This window comes from Syngnathus leptorhynchus, chromosome 11 (assembly GCF_054491065.1).
Source record: "Syngnathus leptorhynchus isolate UIUO chromosome 11, UIUO_Slep, whole genome shotgun sequence".
NCBI lineage: Eukaryota > Metazoa > Chordata > Actinopteri > Syngnathiformes > Syngnathidae > Syngnathus > Syngnathus leptorhynchus.
Genome location: NC_141205.1, coordinates 12,021,134 through 12,038,729, shown reverse-complemented (window position 1 = coordinate 12,038,729; position 17,596 = coordinate 12,021,134). Strand labels below are relative to the sequence as shown.

The 17,596-nt window shown below is 46.8% G+C and overlaps 3 protein-coding genes across 4 annotated transcripts; 1 reads left to right on the top strand and 2 right to left on the bottom strand.

Annotated features, from left to right (window-relative positions):
• Positions 1–3,045: 3,045 nt before the first annotated feature.
• On the bottom strand, positions 3,046–7,455 carry ccdc71 (coiled-coil domain containing 71). 2 transcript variants are annotated; one of them, XM_085924832.1, is made up of 2 exons: positions 7,289–7,455; positions 3,046–5,002 (listed from the first exon to the last, which is right to left on the bottom strand). In XM_085924832.1, the coding sequence occupies exons 1-2, from the start codon at positions 7,342–7,344 to the stop codon at positions 3,922–3,924; spliced, it is 1,137 nt and encodes a 378-aa protein (XP_085780958.1). In that variant the 5' UTR covers positions 7,345–7,455; the 3' UTR covers positions 3,046–3,921. The 2 variants fall into 2 exon arrangements, with proteins under 2 accessions (XP_085780958.1, XP_085780959.1); XM_085924833.1 differs by lacking the exon at positions 7,289–7,455 and adding an exon at positions 6,108–7,272.
• Positions 7,456–10,085: 2,630 nt separating this feature from the next.
• On the top strand, positions 10,086–15,701 carry LOC147049594 (uncharacterized). Its single transcript, XM_085925230.1, has 5 exons — positions 10,086–10,642; positions 11,108–11,319; positions 11,527–11,870; positions 12,087–12,336; positions 13,008–15,701. Exons 1-5 carry the CDS (start codon positions 10,384–10,386, stop codon positions 13,308–13,310), a joined length of 1,368 nt encoding a protein of 455 aa, XP_085781356.1. The 5' UTR covers positions 10,086–10,383; the 3' UTR covers positions 13,311–15,701.
• Positions 14,213–17,272, bottom strand: pdhb (pyruvate dehydrogenase E1 subunit beta). Its single transcript, XM_085925237.1, has 11 exons — positions 17,144–17,272; positions 17,004–17,063; positions 16,551–16,658; positions 16,380–16,442; positions 16,237–16,272; positions 15,969–16,159; positions 15,464–15,558; positions 15,292–15,402; positions 15,133–15,224; positions 14,910–15,051; positions 14,213–14,601 (listed from the first exon to the last, which is right to left on the bottom strand). Exons 1-11 carry the CDS (start codon positions 17,180–17,182, stop codon positions 14,456–14,458), a joined length of 1,083 nt encoding a protein of 360 aa, XP_085781363.1. The 5' UTR covers positions 17,183–17,272; the 3' UTR covers positions 14,213–14,455.
• Between the last annotated feature and the right edge of the window lie 324 nt (positions 17,273–17,596).

The following is a 17,596-nucleotide window of genomic DNA, read 5'->3' as shown; positions in this document are numbered from 1 at the left end:
CGGTATCCTGGCTTCCTCCAAAATGCTGATGTTTGTGCGTCTGTCCTCCCATTTAATCCTGAGTATTTTCCTCAAGGTTCTCTGGTGGTGTTTATGTTTTGGGGCAACACACACGCACAGTCATACAAAAAGAAGCACATAAAGCAGCCATGTAAATAAAGACACCCCACAAAAACAAACATGCACACACACACACGCACACAGTCATAGAAAAACAAGCACATAAATGCAAAGAAAAACACCCTCGAATACACAATGACACAAAGACACCCACAAAAACAAACACGCACACACACTCTCACAGTCATGGAAAAACAAACCCACATAAATGTAAAGAAAAATACCCTCAAATACACAAAGACACACAAAAACAAACACGGGCGCACGTAAATGTAAAGAAAATCACCTTCAAATACACGATAACACAGACACCCACAAAAACAAACAAGCACACACACACACACAGTTTGCATGGTGTCGTGAATCATTGATAGTGTAGAATGTCGGCACTGCCAATGTGCTGAGCTCGTCACAAAAGAGCTCCCACTGTTTGCGGTGACATGCCGAGATGTCATGATGTCCGCACAAATATGTAAACATGATGCAAACGCAGAACACAATTTGTCGTCTGATCCAAAAGAAATAGTCTGAAGTGACGATTTCCAGAAGCCATTTTAGGCATGGAACAAAAGGGCACATCGGAAGCTATTTGTTGCGACACCATTTTTGGATGAACGCAATTCAAAAATCTAGAAATCATATTCATTGAATAAAACGTGACAAACGCTATGGATTCTGAAAATGCTAACATCAATGTTGGCATTTGTGAATGAATGTTGGAATGTGAAAATATAAAATGCAACAATGATCAAAACACTGCTTTGAGCCGCGGAAAGGAAATACTGACAACTACATCGAACGTGATCAAATATCTTAGACTTGCGCAATCAGCTGTACTTGTACGTGTATTCTTTACTGACTCATGTTAGCTGGCTTGAAGCTTTTCCTTGTTTTTTCTTTGGGAAGGAAAAGGAAGAAAGGGGGAGGGAGGTTGGTCATAATCAACACGTGCGAGCAGAGCAGCCATGTTGGTTTCCGGCCATGTCGTTTCTCCTCACTCAGGTTTTTTCTGTTCTTCCTCGTAAAATGGTGTCCCCCTCCCCCAACCCTGGAGGCTGAAATCGAGGCTGTCTTGTCGCTCTTTCGCACAGTCCCGAGTCCTTCATTGCTTGGTAGGATTTTTTATAGTCAAATATACTGAAGAATTAAATTATACAGTGGAGCCTCGATTTTTTACGACAATCCGTTCCAGAAGACTGTTCGAGAAGTGAATCGTTCGAATTCCAATCATGTTTTATCATTACACATAATGGAAAAAAAATTAATCCGTTCTAAGCACAAAAAAACCGCCTTTTTGAGCATTTTTTCATTTGCGCATTTTTGTCTGAAGCGCACCTCCGAACGCGCAACCGTAGTGCGTCGCCGACCGTGCAACTTGCACCGCGCTGGTTGCATTATTGTGACCGAGTCGTCGCTGAAATTTAGAAAATAGTTTTAAAGTCCTGATGTACTTTCCAAAATTGAAGTGGACCTCAGTGCGCAGGGATCTTAATTTGGTCTGATCGCGCAACCGCCCGCAGCGCGCCGGCCGGGTGCTCACTGTCGCATTGCTTTAGGAGCAAGCGTCTTTGTGTTTTAGGATGGCTTTACTGCTCCCACTTGCTTCCTTTGGAGGCATGATCACCTGATCTTAAACTCCAATCCTCAGAGTAATGAGAATGTAATAACGAACGGAGTCAGTTGGCATGCAGGTCCTCTCGGCTCATCTCACGAGGTTCAACCGAATTTCGTCCGACATCCGAAGCAAAAAAAATCTCGAATTTTTTCTTCGAATACCGATTTGTTCGAGAACCGGGACGTTCGAAAACCAAGGCCCCACTGTACAGTGGAGGAATAAGAAAAGTCCTTGACATCTCCCTATAAGGAGTAGAAAATGTGTGAAGGAATCTGAACGCAACAATTCTTCACTCTTCTTACCCCCATATCACTGTATTGGGATTTTTAAGTGACTTTAATATCCATTATATAAAAATCGTTATTCAATTGTGCAAACATTTTGGTTGGTTTTTTTGAATGGAATATTTACATTTCCATCTATTTGGGTAACGATGATATGCAACACGAACCAAATAAGCCATGATATTGTGGATAGGGAGCGGAAGTAGTTGTACGAGTAAACATCAAAGCAGTGTAGTGGTGCGATGTTTTCATCGACGCTTGGTGCTCCTCCCTCTCGGGCTCCCTTCCCCCCACCACACAAAAAGCCAGAGAAGCGAAACTGGCGGCGGCACCCACTGGGGGGAGGAAGTGAAGACCGAAGACGTAGACCGACCTCTTTGACCGCATGGCGACTAGCCGTTTGGGAAGAATGAATATTCAAAATGAAAATAATCCAACAATTAAGCATAGTGTTTTGAAGCAAATCCTGCAGATTCTACATTAAAAAGAAATCAGCCGGCAGCAAAATATGACCCCGGCCGGGTCATACCAAAGACTATAAAAATGGAACCCATTGCCTCCCTGCTTGGCACTCAGCATTAAGGGTTGGAATTGGGGGGTTAGATCACCAAAAATGATTCCCGAGCGCGGCGCCGCTGCTGCTCACTGCTCCCCTCTCCCCCAGGGGATGGATCAAAATCACATGGGGATGGGTTAAATGCAGAGGACAGAGCCCTTTGAGACTGCTTGTGATTTAGGGCTATATAAAAACTTGACTTGACTAGCACCAGTTTCACCGCTAAAACGCAAAATGACGTGGAACAGAATGTGAAAAACTGTCGAAGACACGTGCCAACAATGAAATGTAAGCATAACCAGCATATTATCAATAAAGGAAAAAACTTTTAAAGATATGGCCAGAGACGGTTGCTATGACTAAACCCTGAGGAACAGCACATTTGCTATGTTCCAGTCCTAAAACATAGCATAAAATGGGAGTTCGCCCCAAATGAAAACATGTTCCGAGTGGTGAAAACATGTTCCGAGTGGTTTTCAAAACAGTTTTATTGAACAAAAAAGATTTTTCAAAACCGGATTTTTTCAAACACACGTTTCACATACAAGATAAACAGAATTATTTGGAAAAAAAAATTTGGGTGGGCAGCGTAAAACAGCCAACTTTGATACCCAACAAAACAAAACGGAAATGCGTTGGACAGAAGGAAACTTTTCAGCAGATCAATTCTTGTATACATATTGAAAAGGTGACTCAGATTTTGCAAACATTTTAATATTTCTAACAGCCAGTCCAAAATACTACCTACAGTGTATGTTTGTAGGTAGAACTAAAAAGGAACAGTGGAGGGCAACAAAACCTTTGACCCAAACAGGAAGCAAACCACCACCACCACCACCACCACACTCAAGTGGATCCCAATGCATTCCCTTACCACCCTACGACAACCCAACAAAAAAAGGAAGACCAACTCCATGTTTTTGCAGAATTTAGCAAAGTGGTTTTATTGGAGGCCTGCCGCTATGTCTTTTGTTCTTAAGTCTTTACGGAAGCACAGTGTTGCCTTCCATCCTGAAAGCAAACGGTGGAATTCTTCAACTGGGTGTGGGAATCCTATCCAAATAATGGTACTTCGACCATATTAAGACCATGAGGATTGAAAAAGTGAAAATCCAATGGAAATACAGAATTGCGGCGAGAGTGAAAATGTACCAGTATTCAACGTTAAGTCATTTCCCAGCCTGCTAGGAAAATCAACTCCCTACTTCTAATGCCTTTCAAGGAATCCCAACTGTCAGACTAGAAACCCATGAAAGAACTTTGCTGCAAAGGGGTATCCAGGTCAAAATTGACAGATGTGTAAGACACTAATAAAACAATGCATATGCTCGGAGGGAGTGTCCGTTTCAGTTCCGGTGTCGGAAGTCTCTCAACACGTGGTTCAGAGGGTGGATTTGTATCACGGGAGACAGGTTGACCTGCAGTATTTTCTGTGCTTTGGATCGAGCTTCGTCCACCGAGCGAGAGTCGTCCACCTTCACAACCTTTGAGCGCAAACACTTCTTATCTCGCCAGCGGTTTCTTTGCGGGGTGGGATGTGACTGTTCTTTCGGGCCTAGTCCATTTTGGTGGAGGACGTTGCCAACCCAGCCATTGCTGGTGAGCTCCGTGTGAGTCTGTGGGAAAGCTCTGCCGTTGGCATAGAATACAGGTGCAGAGTCACCGATGAGAGCGCCATCCAGTCTGATGGGGCAAGACAAGCTCTTCTGGCTGAACAAGGCCACGGCTCCGGTGGACGCCCCACCGCCATTCTGGGAAGGCTGCAATGGTATTCCTGAAAGTGCTGGAGGGGGCTGCTTCTGCAAAAAGACAGCTGGGGGAGTCTTATGGGGTATGTCCCACGTGGTTTGGATCTGGAGTCTGGCTGTGTGGCAACCAGACAAACCTTTAATATTAGTCAGCCTGAGGCACGATTGCACCTGGGGAGCCTCAGAGATTTCACAAGTCCGAACGGAGCTCTTACTGTAGGCACTAGTGCATTGGTCCATCAGTTGCTCCGGAGGTCGAACTCCTTGGATTCTGGGGTTTCCACTTTGAAAGAGGTTCCAGGAAGGATGCACCTCTCTTTTCTTAACTCGAACCCTTCGCCGCTTCTTGGGTGTCAGCCTGACATTCCGGCTAGGTGGCTTGATCATGCCCACGGTCAAGGGCTGGTTTGTGTAAGAGCGGTAGCCATAGACGTCCTTGCTACGCAGTACGGTGGGCTTGTGGCCCTCCTTGCTCAATTCCTGCAGGAAGGTGACCAGCTCATCGGTACTGGAGAGATCCCTGGACGTGGGGGTAAGGATTTTCACCGCTTCCAGGAGGACACTGTGGCCGGCTGACGCAATTCTAGACCAGGTGTGAACCGCCCGCTCCTCCTCGTTGGCAAATTCCGACGGCCGGCCAACCACAGGACCTTGCACTGCCTCAGCCATGTTAGCAATCCTGGCCAAGGAAACAAAGAAAACAAAAATCACTCAACACAACTCAACTGACCATCCTCATTTGGGTTACTCAGTCGATTACCCAAGACTCCAAGAAGGTAAAATCTAAATCGGGTCAAAGGGAAATGGAGGACTAACTGACAGCTCCTGACTGGTTGTACACGAAGGTTCAGTGTAATTTACAACATCGATTGATGTCAAAGGGGACAACCACTGGAACAGATCAAAAAGAAACCGGCAGTATAGGGCCTTTAACACTGAAGTATGCTGGTACTGACGGTGTACCAGGATCAAGTACAATTGTCCAAAACAGATTAGCTTTCAGGTTAGAGGTGTCCAGCACCAGACAAGAAACACTTTGGAAGGATTTGCATCATATTATTCAAGACTTGGCCAATGTAAGCCATTATTATTAAAACAACCAGAAACTGGCCATCGTTGTTATCCTACGTGATTCCTTCTCTGGATGTTGTGGAGCCACAGAACCTCCTTGCAGCCAAGTTGGGCTTTCTAATCGTACTTTTCAGTATAGGACTTGTAGAGCTTTCTGCCATTGCATCTGACTGCGGACATACTCAAAGATTCTCTGCATTCATATTTCAGTTTGGAGTTTTGTCATGCTTCCCGATTGTTCTGTGAAAATTTCGATGCTACGGTACTCAAAGACCAGATACAAGACATGAGACTGTAATTAACTTCAACACAGTTCCCCTGATTATCCCATAGGTATCTAAGACATTTTGTCTTAGTTGTACAGCGAGCACATACCACCGACGATGGTTACTAAGGCAACGATTTTCTAGAACAGAAGACCCCAACCACCGGGCCGCAGACCGGTACCGGTCCGTGGGTTATTTGGTACTGGGCCCCACAGGGAAAAAAAAAAATCTTTTTTTTTAATCAACACTCAATTCATTCAGGTCAAGACCCTCGTCCCGGTCACGTAACATGTTTCCCCAGTCCAGCACGCCTACGACCCCCGTGGGGACAAAGCGGTTCAGAAAATGGATGGATGGATAAATAGAATGTGAAATAGCCAGAATGGTTAAGCAATAAACAAATAAGAGAAAACAAGCAGATTGCATAGATATAATGATTCTACTCACGGATACAGAACATCTCAGTCCAATGTTGGAAATAAGACAAAAGAAGTCCAAAAGAGTAAAAGGGAAATTCCAAGTGATATCCCAAAAGGGCGACAATTCCAGTTGGTCAAAAAGCGATGAAAATTCTTTAAGTTAAAGGTCCGATGTGGGTGGAGTCAGCTGTCAACAATCAGCAACTCCAAAAGTAATCAAATTGAACTGTAGCGGGCTTTGGAGGGAATAATAATAATAATGCTTTATTATGATGATGCTATGTTGACTATTTGCAATATGGGAGGATTTCCTTTCAAAGCTGTCAATCGCAAGAGAGACCTATCATGGAAAACCCACGTTTTTTGCTTTTATATTCATTTTCTTGAAAAAGGTGCTGCAGAGATACTTTTATGATCTGTTTGGGAGCTTTCTTTACTTTGTTCAGTTTTCTATGACGTATTTTTATCTATTACATCACATCCGTTGGGGCGGGACAAACCAAACAAACAAGGTAATGGGTGTGGCCAAACGATGGCAAATCTGCCGTGTTAATCGGAGAGACTTTTGTAGTCCAAAACAAGTCAAGGATGCCGAAGTGGAGAAATCAAAATATTACGTTGTTGGATGCATCAATTCACACAAATCATTGCACCATAGCCTAACATCAGAACCTAAAGAAGTGCCTGGTCAAATTTAAATTTTCAAGCAGTGTTGCCACGTCTGTGTGCAAAGTCCACATGTAGTTTTCAACTCAGGACACCTTTAGTGTGACTAGAACTTCTGTGAGCAGAAAACAAACGCAAATAGTAGCAAGCCATGATTAGATCCAGTACACGCTTATCTCGGGGGCCCCCTATCGGAACGGCGCCCGCAAAACAAGACTCCGGTCATATTTTTAAGAAAAGTGTTCAATTTGGGGCTCCCCCGCGCTACACTGACAACCTAGCAAACTTGGACGGTTAGGGCGGAGGGTGTGCCTTTTCGTTTCCTTTCCTTTCTTTCTTTCATTTTCTTTCACGGACTTGCGGGCGTCAAGTTTCCCGTCGCGACCGAGGCGGCCGAGGAGGCTTCCGCGGCGGTGGTGTGGCTCCGACCGGCGAGCTAGCCCCGTTACCTCGTCCTTCCACTCGCTACGGCCGACGTAGCCAGTGGGACGTATTAAATTCGACCAAACGACGGGCGAGAGAGAGAGATCAAGGCGAAATTACCTCTTAACCGCGCTGTCTCGGCATCCTCCGGTCGCCGCGCGCTGCCGCTCCACCATAAAATGGCTGCGTTGAGGCGGAGCGGCTGACTGAGGCAGCCAGGGAGAAAGGAGAGGGGGCGGGACACAAAGCCACACAAGAAGAGGGTGGGGTGGGGTGGGGTGGGGTGGGGGGAGAACCGGCCCGACAAACGTGGGGAATGACTCCAAAATAATTACCTTTAGAAAAAATACGACGTAACAACGAGATGGCACCAACGACAACAGTACTCGACATAAACTCATTAAAGTTCATAAAAACAAATAAGGCTGGAAATATGACACCAGGGTTGAACAGTGACGTCATAAACAGAGGGCGGTGGTTTAGTTATTTTCGTATTTGAGGCGGAAAGCCTTGAAAACAGGCCACAGCAATATTTGTTTTTCTTCATTTTAACATAGCAGATAGTTTTTTTTTATGAGGGAAGAAAAAAAGAAAAAAATTCTTCACAATTCTTGGATCAAGTTGGGGCAGTGCCCCACCACATCAAGCTTGGCATCTAGGAGGCATCCTGATGAGATGCCCGAGCCACCTCATCTGGCTCCTCTCAACGTGGAGGAGCAGCGGCTCTACTCCGAGTCCCTCCCGGATGACCAAGCTTCTTCTCAGCCCAGACACCCTGCGGAGGAAACTCATTTCGGCCGCTTGTATCCGGGATCTCGTTCTTTCGGTCACGACTTATCGACCGATAAATTGAGAGCTTTGCCTTTTAGCTCAGCTCTCACTTCACTTCACCACGACAGACTGGTACAGAGTCCGCATTACTGCCGACGCTGCACCGATCCGATGAGCCACCCACCGCTCATGATCGGTTGTGAGCGTGTTTCCTCCGTCCCTTCGCAGTTCACCCGCACACGAGTGTCCGTTTGCAAGATAATCAGTGACACAGACAATTCCTCATTCAAATGTCCTCACACCAAGGACTAAATCAGAGACGCTGCAAGTGACGCTGCACAAGGAAAGGCAAAAAAACAAACAAAAACTAAAAAATACGGACTTTGTATTAACTCTACAAACTACTAAACGTCCCCGCCGTTCACTCGGTGATAGCAAACAACAAAAAGACTATGGAAGATTATTTTGTGATTATGAAGTAATTTGTTGCATATGAAGTTGAAATAAAACAGATCAAATGGAGAATGATTTAATTTGGATAAAAAATCTGATATGACATTTAAGTGGCAAGAGCAGGATGTTTTTGCCCAGTGATGTCTCCGAGACTATGAGTGATGTGAGTTCATCAGAGCGACAGCCTGGGGGAAGAAGCTGTCTCTGTGTCTGCTGGTTTCTATAACGCCGTCCGGAGGGGAGTAGTTCGAACAGACTGAAATTTGGGTGAGAAGGATCTATAGAGATGTTACTTGCACATTTCCTGGTCCTGGACAGGTAAACGTCTTGGATAGATAGGAGGTTGCTCCAGATTATTGTTAGGGTTTATAAACTATCTTGATCGTATGATTATGTTGGAATGTCGACTAGAATTATTATTAGAATTATTTGTTTAAACCTTTTACCTTTCCTTGACTCTGAAAAGTTTAACCATTCAGTTGTTGAAACTTTCCAAATGGTGTGGAAACACTTTCTTGCTTAGTTAGTCATCTACAATGCTCCACTAGTTTCTGTTTCCACGGCCTTGTAAAACAATGAGCTGGGGCCCTCTGCACTGATTAACCAGTTGCTGAGGTGACCACCAAACATGTCCAATGTCACCCTCACCCTACTTGTTCTCAATAGATATGCTCTTGTAAGAGACTAACGGCAGAGTTTGTTCGAACATTGCTGTACCTACAGTAACGAACAGGCTCTCCGCTTGCAAGTGCTTAATGGGCATACTGTCTCCCGTGTGGTTCTTGCAAAATAAGTTAGAGTCAGAACATCTCTAACAATGATCTTTTCTGCAGTGCTGATTGTCCATTGCAGTCTGTGCTTGTCTTGTTTGGCGTCCAATCCAAACCAGACAGTGATGGAGGTGCAGAGGATAGACTGGATGACGGCAGTGTAAAGGTCTTCAGCAGCTCCTGTGGAACTTCCTGAGCTGTCTCAGAAAGTACAACCTCTGCTGGGCCTTCTTCCTGACAGAGTCTATATGGCCGGTCCATTTCAGGTCCCGAGATTATTGTGGATCCCAGAAACCTTCTGTGGTGGGAATAGCAGTATTGAGGATGGTGAAGGGTGGAAGTGGCGAAGGGTCTTTCCTGAAGTCCACTGTCATGTCCACGGTCTTGAGCGGGTTCAGCTCCAGGTGGTTTTGGCTGCATCAGTGGACCAGCCACTCCACCTCCTGTCTGTACGCAGTTTTGTCATTGTCCCGGATCAGTCCGATGAGAGTGGTGTCGTCCGCATACTTCAGGAGCTTCACAGAGAGTCGCCTGAGGAGCAATCGTTGGTGGAGCAAGAGAAGAGCAGTGGGGAGAGTAAGCACCCCTGGGGAAGGGCCAGTGCTGGTGGTCTGGCTGTCAGATGTGATGGTCCCCAGCCTCACATGCTGTCCCCTGTTGGTCAGGACACAATAGAAATAATCAGAATTTATTTTTCTCACGCACGCACGCACGCGCGCACGCACGCACGCACGCACACACACACACACACACACACACACACACACACACACACACACACACACACACACACACACACACACACACACACACACACACATTCCTAAGTGTGAGGCGGACGTGTTCCACGGAGCCGCAACACCACAAATAATAGAGTCCAAAAAAATCATTTGATAAAGTTGCAGATCCAACGCCCTCCGCGTAGAGGCGGCAAAATCACTTAGGGGCGCACACAAAAGCGGAAGTCAAGTTAGTCTGATGTCGCTTCCCGTTTCCCACATTTGAGCTCTTTTCAAACTGGGCTGTTGCCACTTGCCACTTAGCAAACCTTGTCAAGACGTTAAGGGCGAGGACGTCGCCTCGCCTCGCCTCGCCTCGGCGGGGGCGATTTGTAGGGACTTCACTGCGGCAGGTTGGACGTGTTAGCTCGTGGCTAACGTGAGCCAAGTGATGGCCTCTGGGATACTGCAAACTCTCTGAGAAGTTCCCAGTCGCTTCGCGATGACGAGCGAAGAAGCCAAGAGCACCGTGGCGGTCAACGAAGACGACGAGGCCGCCTCTGCTCCTCCATCCGAGTCGAACGAGCACGATTATGCCGACACTGACTTCGCTGACAGCTCCACCGCCGCCGAACTTCCAGCGCGCGCCGGGGGTGATGAGGATGACGAAGAGGAGAAGAACCAGCTCCCCAAAGCTCCAGTCCATCGTGGACGTCGGCGGACCAAGGGCCAGGAGGACAATATGTGCTCCTGCTGCAAGGGTCTGTCATGGAAAATGTATTTTTTGATCATCTAACTTATTTCGGTGTCAATTGAACTACAGTCGAACCATTTCCAGCATGCCTGGCCTGAGCAACAGCCATCTGTCCAATTGACTGATATGGCATCCCTCGTACGCTTTCTTTCTATGACAAATTTAGAAAAGGTCCATTTCAAATCCAAATGAGAATTTTGCTTGGTTGAGGGTAGCAACGGTGTCAGTATGCATCTTCTCATGCCCTAGTTCTTATCGCAGTGTTGGAGCAACCTTTCTCCTCACTCGACCTGGAGCGCTGTTGGAGGTTTTCCTCTCTCCCAATTTTCTAACAATGGCAGCTATATTTAAGTAGGTACTTGCCTGTTAAATGACCCGGCCGCAATTTTTACACCACCGTTACTTTGTCGTTAGAGATTTCTATGGGGTATTGGCAGAATGACTATATTTTTTGCTCTCTCTCGCTCAACAGATCAGTTTGAGCGGCAGGGCCGAGGCTTCAACAGGAGGGCCGTGTTCACCTTCACCACGCCGGAAGCCGCCCAGTGGGTCTTCCCCGACGCTGGCGCCATCGGCAAAAAGTCCTTTGTGTGTGAAACCTGCGCGCAGGTCATCAGGACCAAATGCTGGCGCAAAAACAATGGCAAGAGGGTCTTGTGGCTCAAACCTGCCGTTGCTAAACAGGTGAGGCGCTGGCCGTGCCCTCTTAGGGCAAGCACAACATTGTCTCACCCAAACAAAAACCAGCAAAGAGCCTTTTTGACATTGACTGAAAAATGATGTCAAAGTGCCCTCAGGCTCGTATTGCGGCTTGTTACGTTGTCAATGCGAGCCTGAGGGCAGAACATTCCATCTGAAAAGATTTTGACCTTTACCAATTGTGGTTTGCAGGCGAGCAGCTGCCACAGGAAGAAAGGCCAGCGTATGGGCAAGAAGAGCCGCGCGGCGCTGCTGGTGAGCAAGTCGTGCTACCGCTCGGCCTTCCGCACGCTTTGGTCGGCCAAGGGCGCCCGCAAGCCCATGATGGACTTCTTGAGCCGCGAGCTGCGCGAGGAAATGAAGACGCTGTCACGCCACGCCGACAGCCCCTTCCACCAGAAGGTGTCCAGCAAGAAGCTGCTCTCCTTCTTCCCGTGGGCGCGCTGCCTCAGCTGGGCGCAGGAGCACGCGCCGCTGGTCACCACCTGCCTGCGCTCCCTCTTCCCCACCGTCGGTGCCCTCGTCAAGAGCAGGCAGTAAGTCTGCCAAAAAAAAATGACTGTCAATCATTTCAAAAATATATTGGCTCCAAAATTTTCAAATGTTTGAAATGGGGGGGGGGGGGGGGGGGAGATATTTGATCATGAGTCACACCGAATGTTGTGCATCACGCAAAAAAGAAGAACGATTCTGCTTGATGTGGGAGAAATCAAATCAGTTAAATGTGTTGTTGTGTGCCTGCGCGTGCTTAGCCAGCTGTCAGCGTCGGAGGCGGAGCTTCAGGTGCTGCGGCGCAGTGTGCTGACGCTGGCGGTGCCGCTCTTCACCAGGAACATCTGGACCAACAACTTCCTGCAGGCGGCGTTGGGGGCCAAGTTGCGTCTGCAGGGCTGCTCTGGACCCGCCTTGGACACCCTCAACAGCCTGGGTCTGTGCCAGAACAAGGACACCGTGCGCCTGCGCCTGCACCGGCTGCATGGCGCCGCCGGTGTCAACAAGACGGTGAGTCTGCAAATTTCAAAAGGCAAACAGGAGCCACTTTCACCCCGACATTCCGTTGACAGACACATCCACTCTCACCTTCCGCGCAAATTGCAGAGCAGCCAGACTCCTTTATAGATCTAAAGTCGAATCTAAGGTTGAAATTAGTAACATTTTGAAAGAAAACGATTGTAGTGTCATATCACTCTGTTTTATGCTCATTCAAAACAAAATAATTATTAATTCTGAATTAAGAAAGATGAAAAACTAAATTTTTTTTTAAATGAAAGCAATTCTTATAAGCACACAATTCTGCTTTACGCGAAGAACGTCAGTATCTATTTAAAAAAGCAACCAAAAAAAAAATTACAATATTTTGATGGGTTTTCTCCGGGCACTCCAGTTTCCTCCCGCATCCCAAAAACAAGCTGATTGAGCACTCCAAATTGTCCCTAGGTGTGAGTGCGAATGGTTGTTCGTCTCTGTGTGCCCTGCCATTGGAACTAAAACTAGAAATTGTCACACTCCTGTCAAAAATGTTTTAAAGAGAAGAAACAAACGTCAGAAAATCCTGATATAAAGATACGTAACGAATAAAATGTCATCAATCAAAATTGCAGCAGACGATTGGCCCTCAATCAGCACTCGCCTCCACCGATTGATGAAGACCATTTTGTATTTTTTCCGGATAGAATGGAGGAGAGAATCAAGGTCACATGATTGACATGGAGGAAGATGATGTCGAGGAGGAAGAAGATGAGGAGGAGGAAGAAGAGGACGACGACGACCAGGAGGAGGAGGAAGAAGAAGAGCAGGTGCGAGTGGAGCTGGAGAAGAGGAAGAAGAAGAGGAAGCGGGAGCGAGAAGAAGAGGAGGATAACGAGGAGGAGGTAAAAGAGCAAGAGGAGGAGAAGAAGAGGAAGGTGGTGGTGGTGCGGCTGGGCCTGCTCAAGGGACACTCGGAGGTGGGACGGGCCGACCTGTCGGCCCCCTGAAAAAAGCTCAAGTCAGCCCAGGAACGCGGGAGGTTTTAAAAGTGTCACATTCAAACTAAAGTCAAAATGGAGATGAGGAACTCTGAATTTCTTCAGATTACATGATACAAAAAATGAAAGACTGGATAGGTTTGATGCAAGGACGCATAAAATTAACCCTGTAAATAGCAAAAATAGAAACATTTTACAATGTCTCTTTTTGAAGTTGCAACTCGTCGATGAACTGTTAAGGTAAAAAAAAGTATTGTAGAATATTTAGTTACATGGATACACAGCCGTGGATTAGAGATACAGCAGTTGTCATCGGAAGGTCCCGTTTGATGTGTCCTCGAGCTGCGGACGCTTGGTGGTGGACATTGCGTCTGTTGCCACGCATTTCGTCAGCCTGCTTGACCAGGGCAGATGTGGCTGCAGATTATATCGTTTTCTACCACATGAATGGATTAAGGGTTTGAAATTAGCGTTTCAAACTAGGGTGAGGTTAGTAAGATTTCAAGATCGGGTTGGGGTTTCAAATTAGGGTTAGGATTTAAAATTGGGTTAGGGTTTCAAAGTAGAGTTTCAAATTTGGGTGGGGGTTTCAAATTAGTTTTAGGGTTTCAAAGCAGGGTTAGGGTTTTAAAGAAGGGTTTCAAAGTCATGTTTCAAATTAGGGTTAGGATTTCAAAGTTGGGTTTAAAACTAGGGTTACAGTGTTAAAGTAGGGTTTCAAATTGATTATTAATATACATGTTATTTTTAAAAAAAAGGCTTGCTATACTTGTTAAAAAAAAAAAAGCCTTACTAAACATGGTCATTTTTTATAAAAGATGGTGGATATCACTGTGGGCGAAATTTTGTCTTTTAACTCCATTTTATAATTTCCTCCAACTTCTAAAAATAACCTCTGGAAACACAAGTCATAGGTGGAAGTATTTCTCTTTAATTGTTGTAACAGTCATTTACCGTGACAACATCCAAAGAGCCCCAGAAAATTGTCTGGCCTGCTTTATACGTCACCACCCGTGGCTTCGGCTAAACAGGTGGGCTCCCCAATGGTACCTAATAAATAAACTGATAACTGGATTCATGATTTGAAAGAGGTGCACATTGGAGTGGAACTCGTGCTTTCAAGGTCAACTATAGGTTCATTTAAAAAGCAGGTTTTACACGTTGAGGGTCTTTTTGATGGAGAAGATGATGTCTTTGATCTGCGGCACACTGTTGTCCTCCAGGATCTTGGCGTACGGCATGGGGATGTCCACGCCCGTCACCCTGGTGGCCGGAGCATCCAGGTAGTTGAAGGCCGGCCCTGAACACAGACCAAACGGCTTTTGTTTAAGTTGGTTGTGGCCAATCGGAAAGAGGTCAATGCCACATTAAAAAAAAAAACGAATGTGGACTCCCGTTGGCTTACGCACATCAACATCAGAAAAAAAAAAAAAAGCAGGTGAGGGACACAGGGATTGAAGTGAGGGTGTCCCCCGCCTATTGCCCAATGATGGCTGGGATAGGCTCCCCCGTGGGGACTAAGCGCTTCAGAAAATGGATGGATCATTCGTCAAAGAATAACGACAAGCAGATATACGTGCGGAAGTCAGACAAGACAAGGCGACGCACCCTCCATGATCCTGGCGCAAATCTCTGCTCCCACGCCGAATTGCGGCCAGCCACCCTCCACCGTCACCAAGTGGTTGGTCTTCATCACACTGGCCTCGATGCTCTCCACATCCATGGGGCGAATGGTTCGCAGGTTGACCACCTGATTTACAACAAAAATATTGCTACCAAAAGTTCAAACTGAAAAACGTGAGAGAAACAAGCTGGACGTTTGCTTTTGTACCTCACACTCAATTCCCTCTTTGGCGAGGATGGCAGCGGCATCGAGACAATGGCTGACGTAGCGAGAGTGCGACACCAAAGTCACGTGAGAACCTAAATGATGGCACATCAGAAGGTCCTCCGCTGTTCGGGACAACAGCATGCGAAGGCGGCTTCTCACCCTGCCTCTCCACCTTGGCCTTGCCAATGGGCACGGTAAAGTCTTTGGACTGGGCCTCGTCGGACATCTCGAAGGGGACGCCGTACATCAGCTCGTTCTCCAGGAAGACCACTGTCCGCGTGCACATTTTGTCAGCGTCGTCATTTCCGCCTTTGTGTTTGATTTGACTCACCCGGGTTGTCGTCTCTGATGGCCGACTTCAGGAGGCCTTTGGCGTCCTCCGAGTTCCACGGACTGACCACCTTCAGACCCGGGCAATGAGCGTACCTGAGGAGCGCAGAAAGAACAAAACAATAAAACATTTGAAAATGATTTTGCTGTCAATTCTTTGCTTGGGCCTTATCATGCATTTTTGTCCACTCTTCTATGAAGACAAACGTTGTGTTCTTTAGAAAATATTTTTTTTTTATTGCATTATATTCATAATATTTGCGTTTTAGACCGATTCATTTGCTTCTATCAGCGCTTAAGGTCGTTCCAAGTGTTTTTCAAACCAAGTTCTTGCGCTGTTCTCTTTTAGTGAGCTACTTTGCTTTGAACTTTTGCTTTAAGAGATTTCTACTTGTTTCACGACGGTGATTATTTACTACTCGAGTTGTAGGCTACGCCAACGAAAGCCGCAACATCCCGCGGGAGGAATGAATGCGGAGAGCGGACAGGAAGTAGTAACGAGTCACCAGGCGGCGAAGCACTGCGAGTGCTGCGCGGCGACACCAGCCGAGGCTCCGTTGGGCCCCCGGAAGACGATTGGCACCGCCTGCAGCCCCGCCGACATGTAGTTGGTTTTGGCCGCCGAGTTGATGACCTGGTCAATGGCTTGCATGGAGAAGTTGAAGGTCATGAACTCACAGATGGGCCTTAAGCCTGCCTGGAAGACAAAAATCGATCTTTAAGCTGAAAGTTTCCTGGTCAAATGAAAGTCATCCGGCTCGTAGAGACACTCACCATGGCTGCCCCCACCGCGATGCCGGTGAATCCCATCTGGAACACAGCTGATGCTCATCACCACAAAACTCTCAAGACATTCCGGAATTGAAAATGAAATAACATTTGCTGTTGCTACGGTGAGCATTTACACAAGTGCTTACTTCTGAAATGGGAGTGTCAATGATGCGCTTGTCGCCGTACTTCTTCCACAGGCCGCGGCTAACCTACGACAACACGGAAACAAATGTTGCCGCTCAACGGCAAGCGTGGCATTTAGCGACCAGCGTGGCCGTTTTCAGGATGGCTGCACAAGGACGTGCCCGTGTGCACACCTTGTAGGCGCCGTCATACTGGGCCACCTCCTCGCCCAGCAGAAAGACGCGCTCGTCCCTCTCCAGCTCCTCGTCCAAGGCTTGGTTCAAGGCGTCTCGCACAGTCACCTGAGGACAGCGCACAACGGCAAAAGATAACCATTTGACACTTTGTGTCATAAGGATTTTTTTAAATTTCATTTTTACAAAGGGTTGTCACGTAATGATATGCTCCCTCCCCAGGGTACATTTTAGCAACCTTTTCAGCTCTCAAAGTAGCAATACAAGCTTAATTCTCACCAAAAAATGAGTGAAATCATTTTTACACATGGCAAGAAAGGAGGCCGGTGGAAGGCAATCACAGCCAGCCATTCCGAGGATGGAAAGAAACATTTCAAAGTGATGCAAATATACCAAACCAGATGTTAGTTTAGGGGGGGGAGTGACGTTAGCATGCTCGCTGCTAACACTGACCTGAACCGCTGCCGGTGCGCTCCTGTGAAATGCTCGTCGCCGCAGGATCGACACGGCATTCTGTAGGACGTCAGAGAGACGAGATCAACTCAAGATATCACGCCAACGACACATCTGAAGTGTTTTTGACGTTTATGTACCCTTCCGGAGCGGAGAACAGACTTCACGGACAGCGCCATCTTGAACGTGTCCTTTCGCCGATGGGAAGGCGGGGCTAGCACTAGCGGAGGCGCATTAGCCAAGGACACGCCAATGGCGCAAGTTGCGCATGCGCACCACCTTACGGAGTGAAGAACACCCACACGAAACCCACACTACATTTTCACTTTGTAATCCTTTTCCACTCAAATGTAAAATTTATTCCGTTTTCAAACTGAGCGTGTTTCTTTTCCCTTAAAAATAGAAACTAATTGTTTGTATAATGTATATTAATCGTTCCTTCCTACACCGTGGGTGTAAAGGTCTGCTGCTCAAGGAGCTGCTCAGGGAGCGTTCAATGTCATGGAGGTGTTGTCCATGATGCTTAATTAAGATGAAATCCATCATGGACAACACCCTGAGCAGCTCTTTTAGCAGCAGACTTTTACACCCAG

Excerpts from the sequence above, each read along its gene's own strand:
- ccdc71 (XM_085924832.1), bottom strand. The coding sequence starts at position 7,344 with ATGGTGGAGCGGCAGCGCGCGGCGACCGGAGGATGCCGAGACAGCGCG. Across the intron at positions 5,003-7,288 it reads CGAGACAGCGCGGTTAAGAG|GATTGCTAACATGGCTGAGG; the intron begins GTAATTTCGCCT and ends TTCCTTGGCCAG.
- LOC147049594 (XM_085925230.1), top strand. The coding sequence starts at position 10,384 with ATGACGAGCGAAGAAGCCAAGAGCACCGTGGCGGTCAACGAAGACGAC. Across the intron at positions 10,643-11,107 it reads TATGTGCTCCTGCTGCAAGG|ATCAGTTTGAGCGGCAGGGC; the intron begins GTCTGTCATGGA and ends CTCGCTCAACAG. Across the intron at positions 12,337-13,007 it reads CCGCCGGTGTCAACAAGACG|AATGGAGGAGAGAATCAAGG; the intron begins GTGAGTCTGCAA and ends TTTTCCGGATAG.
- pdhb (XM_085925237.1), bottom strand. The coding sequence starts at position 17,182 with ATGGCGCTGTCCGTGAAGTCTGTTCTCCGCTCCGGAAGG. Across the intron at positions 17,064-17,143 it reads CTGTTCTCCGCTCCGGAAGG|AATGCCGTGTCGATCCTGCG; the intron begins GTACATAAACGT and ends GACGTCCTACAG. Across the intron at positions 16,443-16,550 it reads AGTATGACGGCGCCTACAAG|GTTAGCCGCGGCCTGTGGAA; the intron begins GTGTGCACACGG and ends GTGTTGTCGTAG.